Source organism: Chelonoidis abingdonii, chromosome 17 (assembly GCF_003597395.2).
Source record: "Chelonoidis abingdonii isolate Lonesome George chromosome 17, CheloAbing_2.0, whole genome shotgun sequence".
In the NCBI taxonomy this organism is placed as follows: domain Eukaryota; kingdom Metazoa; phylum Chordata; order Testudines; family Testudinidae; genus Chelonoidis; species Chelonoidis abingdonii.
The window spans coordinates 31,917,305-31,930,848 of record NC_133785.1 but is presented as its reverse complement, the minus strand read 5'-3'; the positions used below and the strand labels follow the sequence as shown (position 1 = coordinate 31,930,848).

General features: G+C 40.1%; 1 protein-coding gene across 1 annotated transcript in view; it reads right to left on the bottom strand.

Annotated features, from left to right (window-relative positions):
* Positions 1-4,628: 4,628 nt before the first annotated feature.
* MDFIC2 (MyoD family inhibitor domain containing 2) overlaps positions 4,629-13,544 on the bottom strand; it is a 54,890-nt gene continuing 45,974 nt past the window's right edge. The window contains exons 3-4 of the mRNA XM_032772869.1: positions 11,751-11,972; positions 4,629-4,888 (exon numbers count right to left, since the gene is read on the bottom strand). Coding sequence (XP_032628760.1) covers positions 4,629-4,888; positions 11,751-11,972 — 482 coding nt within the window. The remainder of the gene's footprint in view (positions 4,889-11,750; positions 11,973-13,544) is intronic.

Here is a 13,544-nt window from a genome sequence, read left to right as displayed (position 1 = left end):
AGGTGAATTCTGATGCCTAAGTCCTAAATTATGTTCCCATTTGCCCCCAATCTATCCCATTTGCTTTAGAAAGGAGGCAGGATTTGATCCCTAGATTTCAGAATTATATTATTACCCTTATTTTAAAGCGGACATCAGACACCAGCTGATGTTTCTGGAGAACAAAGCCCTTTATTAAGGGAGCTGATGCACCACAGGCACTGCTCTTTACATTGTGCCTTGACCCAGGGCACAGAGGAGCTTCCATAAGGGCCAGGAAGGGCTCTGTGTACACTCAATCCTTGGCATCTTTGCTCAGGGTGCCTATTATATTGGTGGTGCTTATGATGTAGGCACATGTCCATTAGGAGCTGGCCCAGGTCCACCAACTCATTTTATACAGGCCATGGAACACAGATCAGATGCCAATGTTTCTTACGGGCAATATTTAGAAAATCCAGGTCATTATGGGGGGTTCATTATTTTGCCTGTACTTGATAGGCTGTACAATTTATATGCTGTATGATTAAAATAATGTGCAGTTTCTCAGTATAAACCTTATTTAAAAAAAACAACACAGGAATGACATAATAATAATTAATAGTAATTTATCTATATTACAGCAATGCCTAAGGATCCTAATCAGAGTCATGCCACCGCTGCCTGCTTGAAAGACATTGGTGATCCTGGTTAAGCTGAGGTTGTTTCAGAAGGTAAAATCAGCCCTGGAGCTCTCAGAAGCTGGAGGATATTGAAGGGGGCCAATGCAGCCTGCTCTCCTCTCTATACCTGGCCATTTTCTTGGGTTGAGGACACTGGTCCTGGGTTCCTCTCCTGCACATCTTAAGGGATTCAGATTGCCATGGGGAAGCAGATGCCAGACCTGTGGTCTGTGGGAATAGAACTTTGTTTCAGTGCAATTTTATTGTTTAACATTTATATAGCAGCAGCAGTGAGAGACCAATCACGTCAGGGCCACACTGTGCTAGGAGCTGTAAAAATATATAGTGAATAGCAATCTGTCCCTTTAAAGTGATTACAAGCCTGATCCATGTTGTGCCCTATGAGCCTTCTGTGGAGTGCAAGGCCATTTTCTCCAGGGTGGGGTGGGGGAGAGGAGGATGCAGAGGAATCTTCATGAGGAGACTTTCAGAAAGTTTGCAGTGGACATTATCCTTTTCTGTAGAAGGGGAACAAATGGCTCATTGTGATTGGCTCTCTCCTCCACCCAATCTGTCAGTGTTTTATGGATTAAAAATAAAGTTTCTAAACGAAGGCAGAGTATCAGGGAGATGTTCCCATTTACAAAATGGTGATATTTTATTCCTTGTCTTAAAGAGTTGAGGTTTCACACATAGCAGAGCTGACATTCGCATTGGCAGCACAGCTGATTCTGACAGCATGGACCAGTGATGCCACCCAAATGCCTCCCACTTGGGTGAGTAGGCCTTTCTCTAATGTAAACAAAAAATGCAGCTCTGAATTGCTTCTAGTACATGTGCTTAACCTGTCTGTACAATGTCTGTCTAAGTCTGAACCTGATGAATGGTTTTTGTCTGACTTGTGAAAGTCAGGTATGTGTGGGAATAAGATGGATCTCTAAATAGAAAAGCTAATTTTTGGAATATTTTGAGGGGAAATTATTCTAGCCCACTTGCTCTGCTATCTGATCTCAATGTGCTAAATAGTTCCTATGTGTCATGCACATGCAGTATGCTGTATTTTACAATTAACCATTTTATGAGGGAAGACATGAGCTTTTAGCCCTTTTGGTGATGAAGGTAACGTAGAGATGAAGAACATTTTCCAGGGTTTCTTAGTTCATGATGTAGAGCACAAAAATATCCATCTGCATTATAACACAAGAAACAAAATAGCATGCCCCCATAACCATTAGGTGAGGAGACACTTCTGTACTATTTAAAAAACCATCATTGATTGCTGCAGTGGTTCTCAGCTTTTTCCATGTGCTGATCTGATGTAACAGCAGAAAGAAGTGTTGGGAGACCTGACCCATCTAGCCATTGTTGTGGTTGTGACTCTCCTGGTCCTCTTCTTGCCATTTCTCCACTCCCCCACCCACAGGTTGAGAACCTATGGATTCCAATATGAAGAAAAGCTGCCTTTGAAAGGTAATAGGAAATATGGGCCCAATTCTACTAAGGGTTAGTCAAATAAACCCCGATCCTGCTAGGCAATGCACATGGACAGACTTTGCTCCTGATGAATCTGACTGATGCCAAGCCAACTGTGCAAAGGTCCTCCTGTATGCATCACATTGCAGTGTTAGGGTCATGAGTAGCCTTCCTTACCTTTTCACACATGTGCACTGAAATCAATGAATCTATTTGCATGAATAAGGAAAGGAGAACTAATGTGAATAAAGGTTTGAAGGATGCATAACTCTGTGTCCAGTTCTCCACACTGAAAATTTACTCCCCAGTAGGACATCTGGCATAGGATAGACAATTTGGAAACACACATTTTAATCCTTAAACTGGCTAAAGTTGAGAAAAACTTGACAATGTATGACATGTAATGCTACAACAAAATGTAAACAGACCTATTCTACTCCAGCCCCCAGCCCCCAGCTCAACAAGAAGCACAGAAATCAGGTACAGTTGAGTCTACTGTGCCTTTTGCCAGATGCAATATATTTTTTATTATAATAAAAAGTGTTGAATTTGCAAAGGAGACTAAAAGGCCTTAAAAATATTTATAAGAAGAGTATTACAGTCTAATATTTTTACTGTATGGTCTTTTTTTAAGAAAAGAAATACAGGTCTGTCGCATCGATTTCAGCTTTACGCAGTCGGCAAAAACAAAAAAAAAGAGAAAATAACAATTTAAATGCTGTTTCTGTAGTGCGGGCGATTCCATTACACTCAATGTAATTTTGACTATACGCGATTTTTGCTTTACGCGCTAACTGCAGAACGTAACCCCAGCTTAAGATGGGACAGACCTGTACACAAGTAGTTGTTGCATCTTTTTAAATCTCTTGTGAATTTCAGGGTTGATGCTCACATGGTATAAATTAGGGTATGTCTATATTGTAATCCCAGGTGGTATCTGTACTGCCATGGGTGTGATTGCAGCTGTAGTCGATCTACCCAAATTAGCTTTTACTGGAGTGGAACCCAGGGTAATTATTTGAGGAGCTAGCCTCCACCGAAGCATGTGCTACCAGAGCATCACTGCTCTGGGATCTGAGCTACCTAGATTAAAGCTAGTTAGGATATGTCTACTTGAGTTGCAATCACAACCCCTGTAGTACAGACATACTGTGCATTATAGCTGCACTGTTTTCAATGGAACTATGTTGGTTTGTACCCGATGAGGATCTGATCTTGTACACCTGCCACAAGGATGCTTGTTTTGGACCCTATAGGCAGTATATTTCTTCTTTACTGAAATCAGTGGGCTTGCTTGGAAATCTGTGAGTGCACATAGAAGACAAATGCTGCCACAGAGCAGGCCAGCTTCAGTATGTAAACCTCCCACACGAATGAGCAACTTATTGTATTTTCCTTTTTGCTCAATATGCAGATTCTCCGCCCCTTGGTAGCTGAATTTCCATCCTTTTGTTGTCACATGTGTAATGTACAATGTTCATTTCATTTTTATTAATCAGACCCGTTATCAGAAAAGAATAATAAAGAGAGTGTTACAGACTATAGTAAGTGCCTCCAAGTTGGATACTGTCATTTTTTATCTTTTGTGCATTTTTTTTATCTTTTGTGCACTTATGTCTGTTTTCCAACACTGTTATTGCTTACAGTATTCTGCTCTTTACAAAAAATCACACAAACAAAAATTGGGAAAAAGCGTTACTGGCTATCCGTAGGGAAATTCTCCTCTAGAAGTGTGCATTCAATTTCTATTAATGTTAATTAGCCTTAAGGAGCTCTTTCCTATAACTAATGAACAATAGGCATAACCTGATATTACATAATGATAGGCACACACATTAATACACCGTTGAATTGCAGTACCCTGCTAAAATGCATCATCTTACCCTATTAAAATGAATCCTCTTCAAAATTCACTGGAGATTTTTGAGAGACCTTTATTGTAATTACATCTAGCATGGTTTCTAATTCACTCAATTTTCTTTTCTACCTAAACTGAGCATATAAGTGTGTTTTAAGAGATTGTATAAATACATTTTTAATTATAAAATGATGTTATAACATACATTATTAATAATACCCAACAATGTGTAATATATGTTTATGCATGAATCCATTAGGAAGATGACTTAATATATATCATTCCTAAAAGAATATCCTAATTTGTCCTGTGTTTGTGGATGGAGGGAAATCCATGTTGAATGCAACAGAGAGATTTATAAAAGCATGAGACTGACCCTGGGAAAAGCAATTATCACAGCTGGTATTTAGGAATTTTGTTTTCATCTGTTGCAAGATAGGAAACAAGTTTTCATTCTTTATTGGCTGCAGTGGCATGTGAAATCATACAAACAGGATTTTCTTTGGTAATGCTACACAGTTCTTCCACAGGGACATCAGAGAACATACACAGCCCTGGTTAGCAAACACTCCAATTATTTAAAAAAATCTTATATCCTTTTTACTGTGTCAGTTTCCATTCAGATAGTTTGCGGGAATTATGTCAATTGTTTCCTATTAGCGATAACAGACTTCAGAAATCTCCAAGGCAAGTTCCAGACATTCACTGGTTTCATGACAGGATTCCAAAATGCTGCAATCAATGTCGCAGTCACAGGTACAGTCATTGTTGGAGTGGTTTTCACTGGAGGTATGGTGATATCTATAGGATGGACAGCACATGTTTATCAACCAATTTTCACAGGTATTAGGCAGCATTAGAAGAAAGTCCCAAAATTGGCAGAACAAGCAGGCCAGGATAAGAGATGCACATTCATCTAAGGAAAAAGAACATGAGTGAGATACAGGAAAGAGAGAGGGCTTGATTCACTACCATAGCACTCCAAATTTAGGCAGCATGACTACATTTAAATGAGACCCAGAAGTCAGAGATCCCTGCAGACAACAAACTAAGCTTAAAATGTAATTTTGAAAAATGACAGCAGTAAAACATATTACATAAAATGATGTCCTGTGTTGTTTGGTCTGGATAGAAAAGCCCCCACCGTCTTTTGGATGAAAGTATTCCATATGAGTGAAACTCACCTTTGTACAGAGGGGTTTTAGTAGGGTTGATGCCCTGGGCTGGTCCTCTGCATAGACGTGAATTTCACTCAGTGAGGAGACTCTCCATTGTGCTACATTATTACAAAAAAGCACAATCATATCTCTAGTGTGATGCCAGTAATTCCACTCAAACATAGCATCTGGCAGAGGCTACATAATAGATTTTCATTTTTTCAGATAGGAATTTGTAATTCAATGTAGAAATCCTCAGTCCCAATCTTGTACCCCTTCTGCAGGCAAAACTTCCAGTGGAGATTTTGCCTGCATGTAAAGATTTCAGGATTGGGCTCTTGGTATTTAAATAATATTTTTCTGGGCTGTCAGCCCATTAGAGCATTTTAGGGCTTTGACTAATGCTCACTAAAGCTGACAGAAAGAGTTCCACTGACTTCAGTGAGAGTTGGATCAGGCCCTTAAAGTCTACTAAGTGCTTAGTTATTAGTTGTTGATATGGAAAGGATCAGTTAGGATGCATACGATGCTGTATAGCTGAATCACAGAATTAGACATGGCAAATGGATGAGGATTTAGATGAATTTATGCGAGAGAGCAGAACTCACTTGTGGAGTGGTGTAAAACAGCACAGATTAATCACATGCTTCTAGGCTGATTTTTAGAAGGAGTCTGATTTAATAGATTCACAGATTCTAAGACCAGAAGGAACCATTGTGATCATCTAGTCTGACTTCCTGTGTAAAACAGGCCAGAAAACTTCCCCAGAATAACTCTCTCTAGCAGACCTTTTGGAAAAACATCCAGTTTTGGTTTAACAATTGTCAGTGATGCAGACACCAGTACAACCCTTGGTAAGTTGTTCCAATGGTTAATTACGCTTACCGTTAACAAATTATGCCTTTATTTCCTGTCTGAATTTGCCTAGCCTTCAACTTTCAGTGAATACTAGTTTGCAAAAGCGGGCAGAAAAGGAACAGTACAGAGTAGAGTTAACACATTGCAGTTTGGTATTCTATGCTCTGCCCAGGGTCACAGTTCACCCTCTCTCTTAAATAGGCTTTTCACCTTCGAATTCACATGCTTTTTAATTTTTAAAAGGGGGAAACGTGGAAAAAGAGTACCAAGTAGGAAAGATACATTTTAAAGGGAAGTCATTTTCTTTCCAGCATTGTGTAAGGGAGTAACTCTTACATATCAGCAAGCATCAGCCCCAGAAGGACAAGATCATGACTAGAGTAATTGTCCTGCAATGTTGCAGGTGCTTTGGCAGTCACTTCATATTTACAGTATATATAAATGCCCTAGAAGGTTTCCTTAATGTGCTCACTCAGGCTTTGATTTCCCTGTGCTCGGCCCCTACAACTGGAGCCAGGTTTTCCAAACAGCTCAGCTCCCATTTGTTAGTGTTGAAGCAAGATAAGGTGTTCAGAGGCAAATCTGAACTATTTGGAAATTGGCAGAGATGCTGTTTGAAGTGTGGTGGATTCTGCCAATGATTTGCTCTTCCAGTGCATTCACTTATTTCAGAAACCATAACCTGACCTTTTCCCTTGCTCATTCACCTTTTTGTTTCTCTTTCTCTGTTGGCTGTTATTCCTAAGCTATACTTGTGGTGATACCATGTCAGAATCCACATGTGACCAGGGCCGCCCAGAGTATTAGAGGGGCCTTGGGTGTTCAGCGGCGGGGGTCTCCCACCGCCGAATTGCTGCCAAAGACCCAGCACTTCGGAGGTGGGTCCTGGGGCGGAAGGACCGGCCCGCTGCTGAATTGCCACTGACAACTTATCTCAGGACCCGCTGCCAAAGTGCAGGAAGGACCCTTCGCCACGGATCTTAAGGGCACTTTGGCAGTGGGTCCCGGAGTGGAAAGACCCCCCGCCGCTGAATTGCTATCGACGACCCAGAGCAGAAGAAGCTCTGGGAGCCCGGGACCCATGATGGTTTTCCGGGGACCCCGGAGTGAGTGAAGGACCCTGCTCCAGGGGCCCCGAAAAACTCCCATGGGCGCCCCTGCGGGGCCTGGGGCCTGGGCAAATTGCCCCTCTTGCCCCCCCGCCCCCCGGGCAGCCCTGCACTTGACTGCACCTTGTAATGCCTATCAACAAAGTTTGGGTTTTTTTTTTCTCCTGAAGGATCAACACAAGTAATTATCAGGGCTCAAATCTTTTCAACTGTTTTTTTTTTCCTTTATTTTTTTACGGAAAATATTTCTCAGTAGTGAGAATTGTTTTCACTGGTACTTTCAGGAAAAAATATTGAATGTTATCACATTTCTTGCTCTAGTATGACAAACTGTTAGATCTTATTCAGCTGCATTTGTTCTGTTGTGTCATGATATATATCATGTAACATAATGCAACGTGACCAGTGAAGTTAACTGAGAAGTTCACAGCCAGAAAGTTTCCAGAGATTATTTTTAAAAGCTTTCTTGATAAAAAAAAATAAAATAAAAAGAACCACTCCAACTTTATTTTTTTTAAAAAAGTCTATTCAGCAGGTAGAATAAAGAATAAATAGCGTGTGATTGAAATTATTTCCGTAAGTAGCATATCATTGGCAATGTTATCAATTTTAATACTTATTTCAATATGTCAAGATCTATTTAAGTTCAGACAAGCACAGCTAACTTCCCAGTCAGTTCTGTAGAATGAGAATGACGAGATTTTGGTGATACTTAGTAAATTCATGCTTATATTTTTTTCTGAGCAAATGAACTGAAATAATTAGAAAATTGAAACGTTTTATAAGGTGACACTACTGCATTTAATTGTATGAAATTTGCAGTGTAGAAAATGTAATCATTTTATCCAGTAGTCCATGGTGTAATTAAGACTATTCTTTTTAGGTATCTTATATTTATGAAATTTCCCCCTTGCACCTTGATAAGATATATCAAATTCAAAATAATACAGCAATTAGGGATCTTTTCAGCTTTTTCTAAAATAAAAAAATAAGATCTGTTTTCTAATAACACAGATTTTTCTGAATTTATTAACCTTACTGGTGCTCACATAATCTTCTGAGAATAGATATAGTTCTTAAGGGTCTACCCAGGAAAGGGACCACACAAAAAGCACAAGACTTTAATAATAAAATAATGTTTCAGCACAAAGTCTGTGATGTGCAGTAAAGATGCTTTTAAATTCCCATCAGAGCACACACCATGAACTGTGCTAATGGATGTAACACATCTTCCAAATTCTGCATGTGTGAGGCTTTTTTGTTCTGTTTTAAGTGGGGTAATGTATATAAATAATAGATATTAGCAATTAAGCATCCATTCCTATGCATTCCTTTATATATTTGAAAATAAATTAGCCACAAACTGCATAAAAGAAGATGCAATCTCCTGTTTTCTCTTCTGTTTTCCTTGCTGCTTGTGAAAGGCATTATTGCGTTTATCTCAGTGAGAACAATGACCTCAGCTCTCAATTTCTACGTTATTAGATTAATTACCACAAAAGAACTATTTTGAATAGTGTTCCGGGTCTGCCTTTGCTCTACATTTTCGTGCTCTTCGTGGCTCGTGGATGTCAATTCATCCTTAATTCATACTGCTGAGTCTTGGTATGGGCCTGATCCAAATCTCATTGAAGTCATGGGCGTCTTCTCCATTGACATCAGTGGACTATGGATCAGACTCTTCTAGAGCAGTTTCTGCAAAGTGAGCCAAATTCTTCTCTCAGTTATAGCCTGGTAACACTGCTGGCTTCAGTGGGGTTCACTGGCTTTAGGGTGTTTCCATGGCTGTATCAGAGAATAAGAATTGGCCATATGTGTGCCTAATAATCAGCTACAATAACTAGTCAGAATAGATTGAATGAAGTGTTCAGTGACAAACACAAATCTTGAGTTTCCTTGGTTTTCTTGGCTTAGGTCCAGTTCTTAACATTCTTAATTGAGCACAGATTATTTTCGTTAATTTCCTTTGCTTTTCATTTTTTAACTGTGTGAAATCTGTTATTTACTTCACATATGTACCACTCCTGTGTACCCGTAACAATTTACGAGACCTTTCCTGTAATCACTACACAGGTAAAGCACCCATTTGTGTTGGAACTGCTGGATCAGTCCCCCTTAATGGAATAACTACTTCACCTCTTTAAAGAAGATTGAATGCACTCCAATATTGCTAGAAGTATATGAAGCACTACAATTATTACAGAATCAGCAATACAATATATCATAATGGTTCCTTTGGAGCATTGTGGTTTATTGTGTTGATCTGTACTTAGTAGTTCTTAATTCAAGGATCATTAACGTGATACAGCTGACACGTTTCATTTATATTGAATAAAATCCTCCCCAATGCTTTTTTATAAAATGTCCACATAAGGAACTTTAGTCTATGGAACAAGAGCATCACAGATATTTCATTGGGGTGTATCATGTCTATGAGCATATTTAGGACTAGAACCTCAGCTGCTGTAAATTAGCGTAACTTCATTGACTTCAGTGTCGTTACGCTGGTTTACACAAGATGTAGTCTGTACTAAGTCTACAGACCCTGGGTGTTCTGCTTTGGTGCCTGGATACATAATGGATAGTAAAAGCAGCAGAGAATCCTGTGGCACCTTATAGACTAACAGACGTTTTGGAGCATGAACTTCAAGAAAGAAACCGACAGGACTCCACTGGCCATCACATACAGCCCCCAGCTAAAACCCCTCCAATGCATCATCAGGGATCTACAACTCATCCTGGACAATGATCCCACACTTTCACAGGTCTTGGGTGGCACGCCAATCCTTGCCCACAGAGCCTGCCAACCTGAAACGTATTCTCAACCAAGCAGACTGCACACCGTACCATAGTAACTTCTAGCTCATGAACCAACCATGCAACAAACTCGATCCCCAACTCTGCCGCACATTATACACCAGTGACAATCCAATACAGACTTAACCAAGATCCCACACCGATCACGGTTATTCACCTGCACGTCCACCAATGTAATATACGCATCATATGCCAGCAAGTGCCCCTCTGCTATGTACATCGGACCAAACTGCGATAGTCTCCCCTACGGAAAGATAATGGAACCAAATGCAGATCTTAGGATGGCAAATACAAAACCTGTAGGAGAAGCACTTCAAACTCCCTGGCCACACTATAGCAGACCTTAAGGTGGCCATCCTGCAGCAAAGAACTTCAGGACAGACTTCAAAGAGAGACTGCTGAGCTTCACGTTCATCTGCAAATTTGACACCATCAGCTCCAGGACTAAACAAAGGACTTAATGGCTTGCCAATTACAGAACAGTTTTCCTCCCCTGGTATTTCACACTCAACTGCTAGAAAATGGCCTCAATCCTCCCGGATTGAACTAACCTCGTTTCTCTAGCTTGCTTGCTAGAATATATATATTATACCTGCCCCTGGAAAATTTCCACTAATGCGTCTGATGAAGTGGGTATTCACCCACGAAAGCTCATGCTCCAAAACATCTGTTAGTCTATAAGGTGCCACAGGATTCTCTGCTGCTTTTACAGATCCAGACTAACACGGCTACCCCTCTGATAATGGATAGTGAAATTCTTATGAAAACCAGTTATTGTGTTGGCACATTAATGACTTGTGTAATAATGAAAGAGAGAGAAATAACTTGTTTTCTTCATGTAAAAGAAAAACAACCCCAAATAATAGCCGCATGCACATTTTGGACTAGCAGCCACATACATTTCCTTTTAGAAAGTGTGAACATTTCTTTGGGTTAGAGGTGCACTCGTGAAGTATGCAAAAATCAGGCAAGTTCTCTATTTTAACAGTCTTATATAGCATTTTGCTTTCAAGTTGGGAGAAAACAAGTTTTTAAAAACCCAGTCATGTGACATACTGAGATAAACATTAGTATTTTGCATATATGAGGTCATATTGGTTAGCAAAGGCAGGCCAGAATCAAAAGCCTTAAGGCCATGCTTCACTTAGGTTCAGTAGCACATGTCTATATTTAAGCACATTGAAGTCAGGGCTGCTACTACCAGGCTTAGTTGGGCAAATGTCTAAGTACCATGTCGAATCAGGATTCGAAAGCAGCATAAGCAGGAGGCTGGACTCTGCATAAGTAGGGGCAGAATAAAAGGCCTCTTCACTGAGATCCTCTGTGAGTCTTTGCAGCAGGCTCACAGCAGCAGAATTGGGACTGGGTGGGGGGAAGGGAAGGGAGAAGGAATGGACCCACAACTATATGTGTCCAGTAGGCAAGCCACTGTGCATAAGGGGTGTTCTGGGCTCATAGGTGCAGCTGCAGTAGCAATAACAATGCCATTCTGCTGCCTGGGGAGAAGAAGTCTGTGCCTCGAATGCCTACGGAGCATCCTTATGCAAAGACTATTTCCTAAGACCCACACACAGGCACAGACGTGTCCCCACTGGACTTAAATTCTCGTATTATGGCCTGGCAATAAGAACCCTCATGTCATGGCCACTTTAAAGCAATCTTCCTTAGATTCCCACCTCTACTGTAAACAATCTCTAGGACATCTCATGATTGATTTGTTTCAATTCTTGAACTTCCTGGTCAATGTTTAAGCAGGTGTTTCAACTGAAATAGGGCACTCTTTAAATGGATATTATCTAGAAATCTGCTTACATTTAATCTGTTTTACAAAACATACCATCACTGTCTCTCTGATGAACTGATGCATCATTTTCGATGTAGGTGAACTGTGTCCTGCACTTCTCAAGGGAAGATAATGATGATGTACTAGAGTCTGACAATTTCTTCTCATTTTTGGTGTCCTTGGATGGAGCGTCTGTGATGCTGAATTCCGACACCGAACTCATAATGCCTTTCATAGGTTTCTTGTCTTTATGTTTTTCACTTGTAAGCTGGATATCTGGGGGAAGGGAATAGAAGGCATATATGTAGCACTAAGCCAATGGACCAAACGAATGACATTTTCAGATTTTCCCAACCTGTGGACCCAATCCTATGAATCCTTACTCCCCAGCCTTGGCCTTACTCATCATAGTTGTCCCAATGACTTCAATGGGAGTATTTGCCTGGAAAAGAGTATTCAAAAATTAAGGGTTTGCAGGCTTACAGTTTAAGGTATTCTCTTACATCCAGAGAATTCAGTGGAAAAACGATCATGGACTTCAATGGGGCATGATCAAACTAGGCTATACAGACTTTTATTCAAATGGAATCAAATTGAAGTGGCATGCTAGCTGTTGCAACTATGATTCTTGGTAGTAGACTAGGAGGCAAAAAGGTTATCTTACTACTTTTCAACTGCATCACTGTTTTCTTTAGACTGGCAGCCAGCTACATGACGTACAACGGCATGTAGGTGGTACCTTTGTGCAGCTGGGACAGCATGGATTGTTCTTTTGCCATGACTCATAATTTTGTTGCAAAGAGAGCCAGGTGGTTTCTGATTAGAACCCTTATGCTGCATTTCAGGACTTCATTTTCATTTGTGCCTTGGATGTTCTAGTTCTGGGGACTAAAAGATGGGTTAATTCACATGCTACAATAATGTGAGAGATGCAGCTTAAAAACCAGGGGGAAAATTATGACTTTCCAAATAGGTCTTAATTTTAAGGACCAAGTAGGGAATGGTTTAAGATAATTTTGAGCTCAGTCTAACCTTGAGGAATGTCTCGGGCACTAGTAAACTTGCTCTGATAGCTGCTTTCTACTTGCTCTCCAAAGTGACCGAAAGGCCAAGAAACATAACTAATAGTCAGTCTCGTTGGTACTGGAATGATAAAACCTCATCAACTCTTATCTCCAGTCGATTAACACTGGCACCTCACATCACACAGAGCCTTACTTTTTATCTAACCTAAATCTCATGATATGCTTCCTCTTAAGCTATATACAGAAAATCAATCTCTACAAACAGCTCAGTTTTGCAAACATTTAATTCTAAGAAGAGCTGTAAAGGTTTTTGAGTAGCTGGGCTGCCTTCTGTGGCAAGGGTCCAGAAAGAGATCCTACATATCATTTCCCCCCCACGTGCTTTTGCTCCGTACTGTATAATAAAGAGCAGCTAAGAAAAAGGTTGATAGCTAGAGAAACCTTGGTGATTATAGAGATTGCAGTAGCTATTTACTTACAGAAATAATTAACAATCAGTTTAAATTATCACACAGTCAGCCTGCATGTAATTTAAATTGCCTGTACACGAAGTAATTCGCAGAGACCAAAAAGTTGGCTAGAGGTTGGTGAAGTGTAAGAACATGGGGAGAATATAAAGTTGAAGTACGGGGCTGTATATTTGACTTTTAACTTTGATCCCTTTTTTAAATTTTTTTTTTTTTTAAAAAAAGAAGACAAGGTATGCTACGAAGGAACTCTGGAGTGAAAATCCCTCCTTTGTCCACATAGGCTTCTAAGGGAGCAGAGCTGTTGTTGGTAAAACTATTTTCATTATAACTAAGGGGTGCACACTCCATAGCTT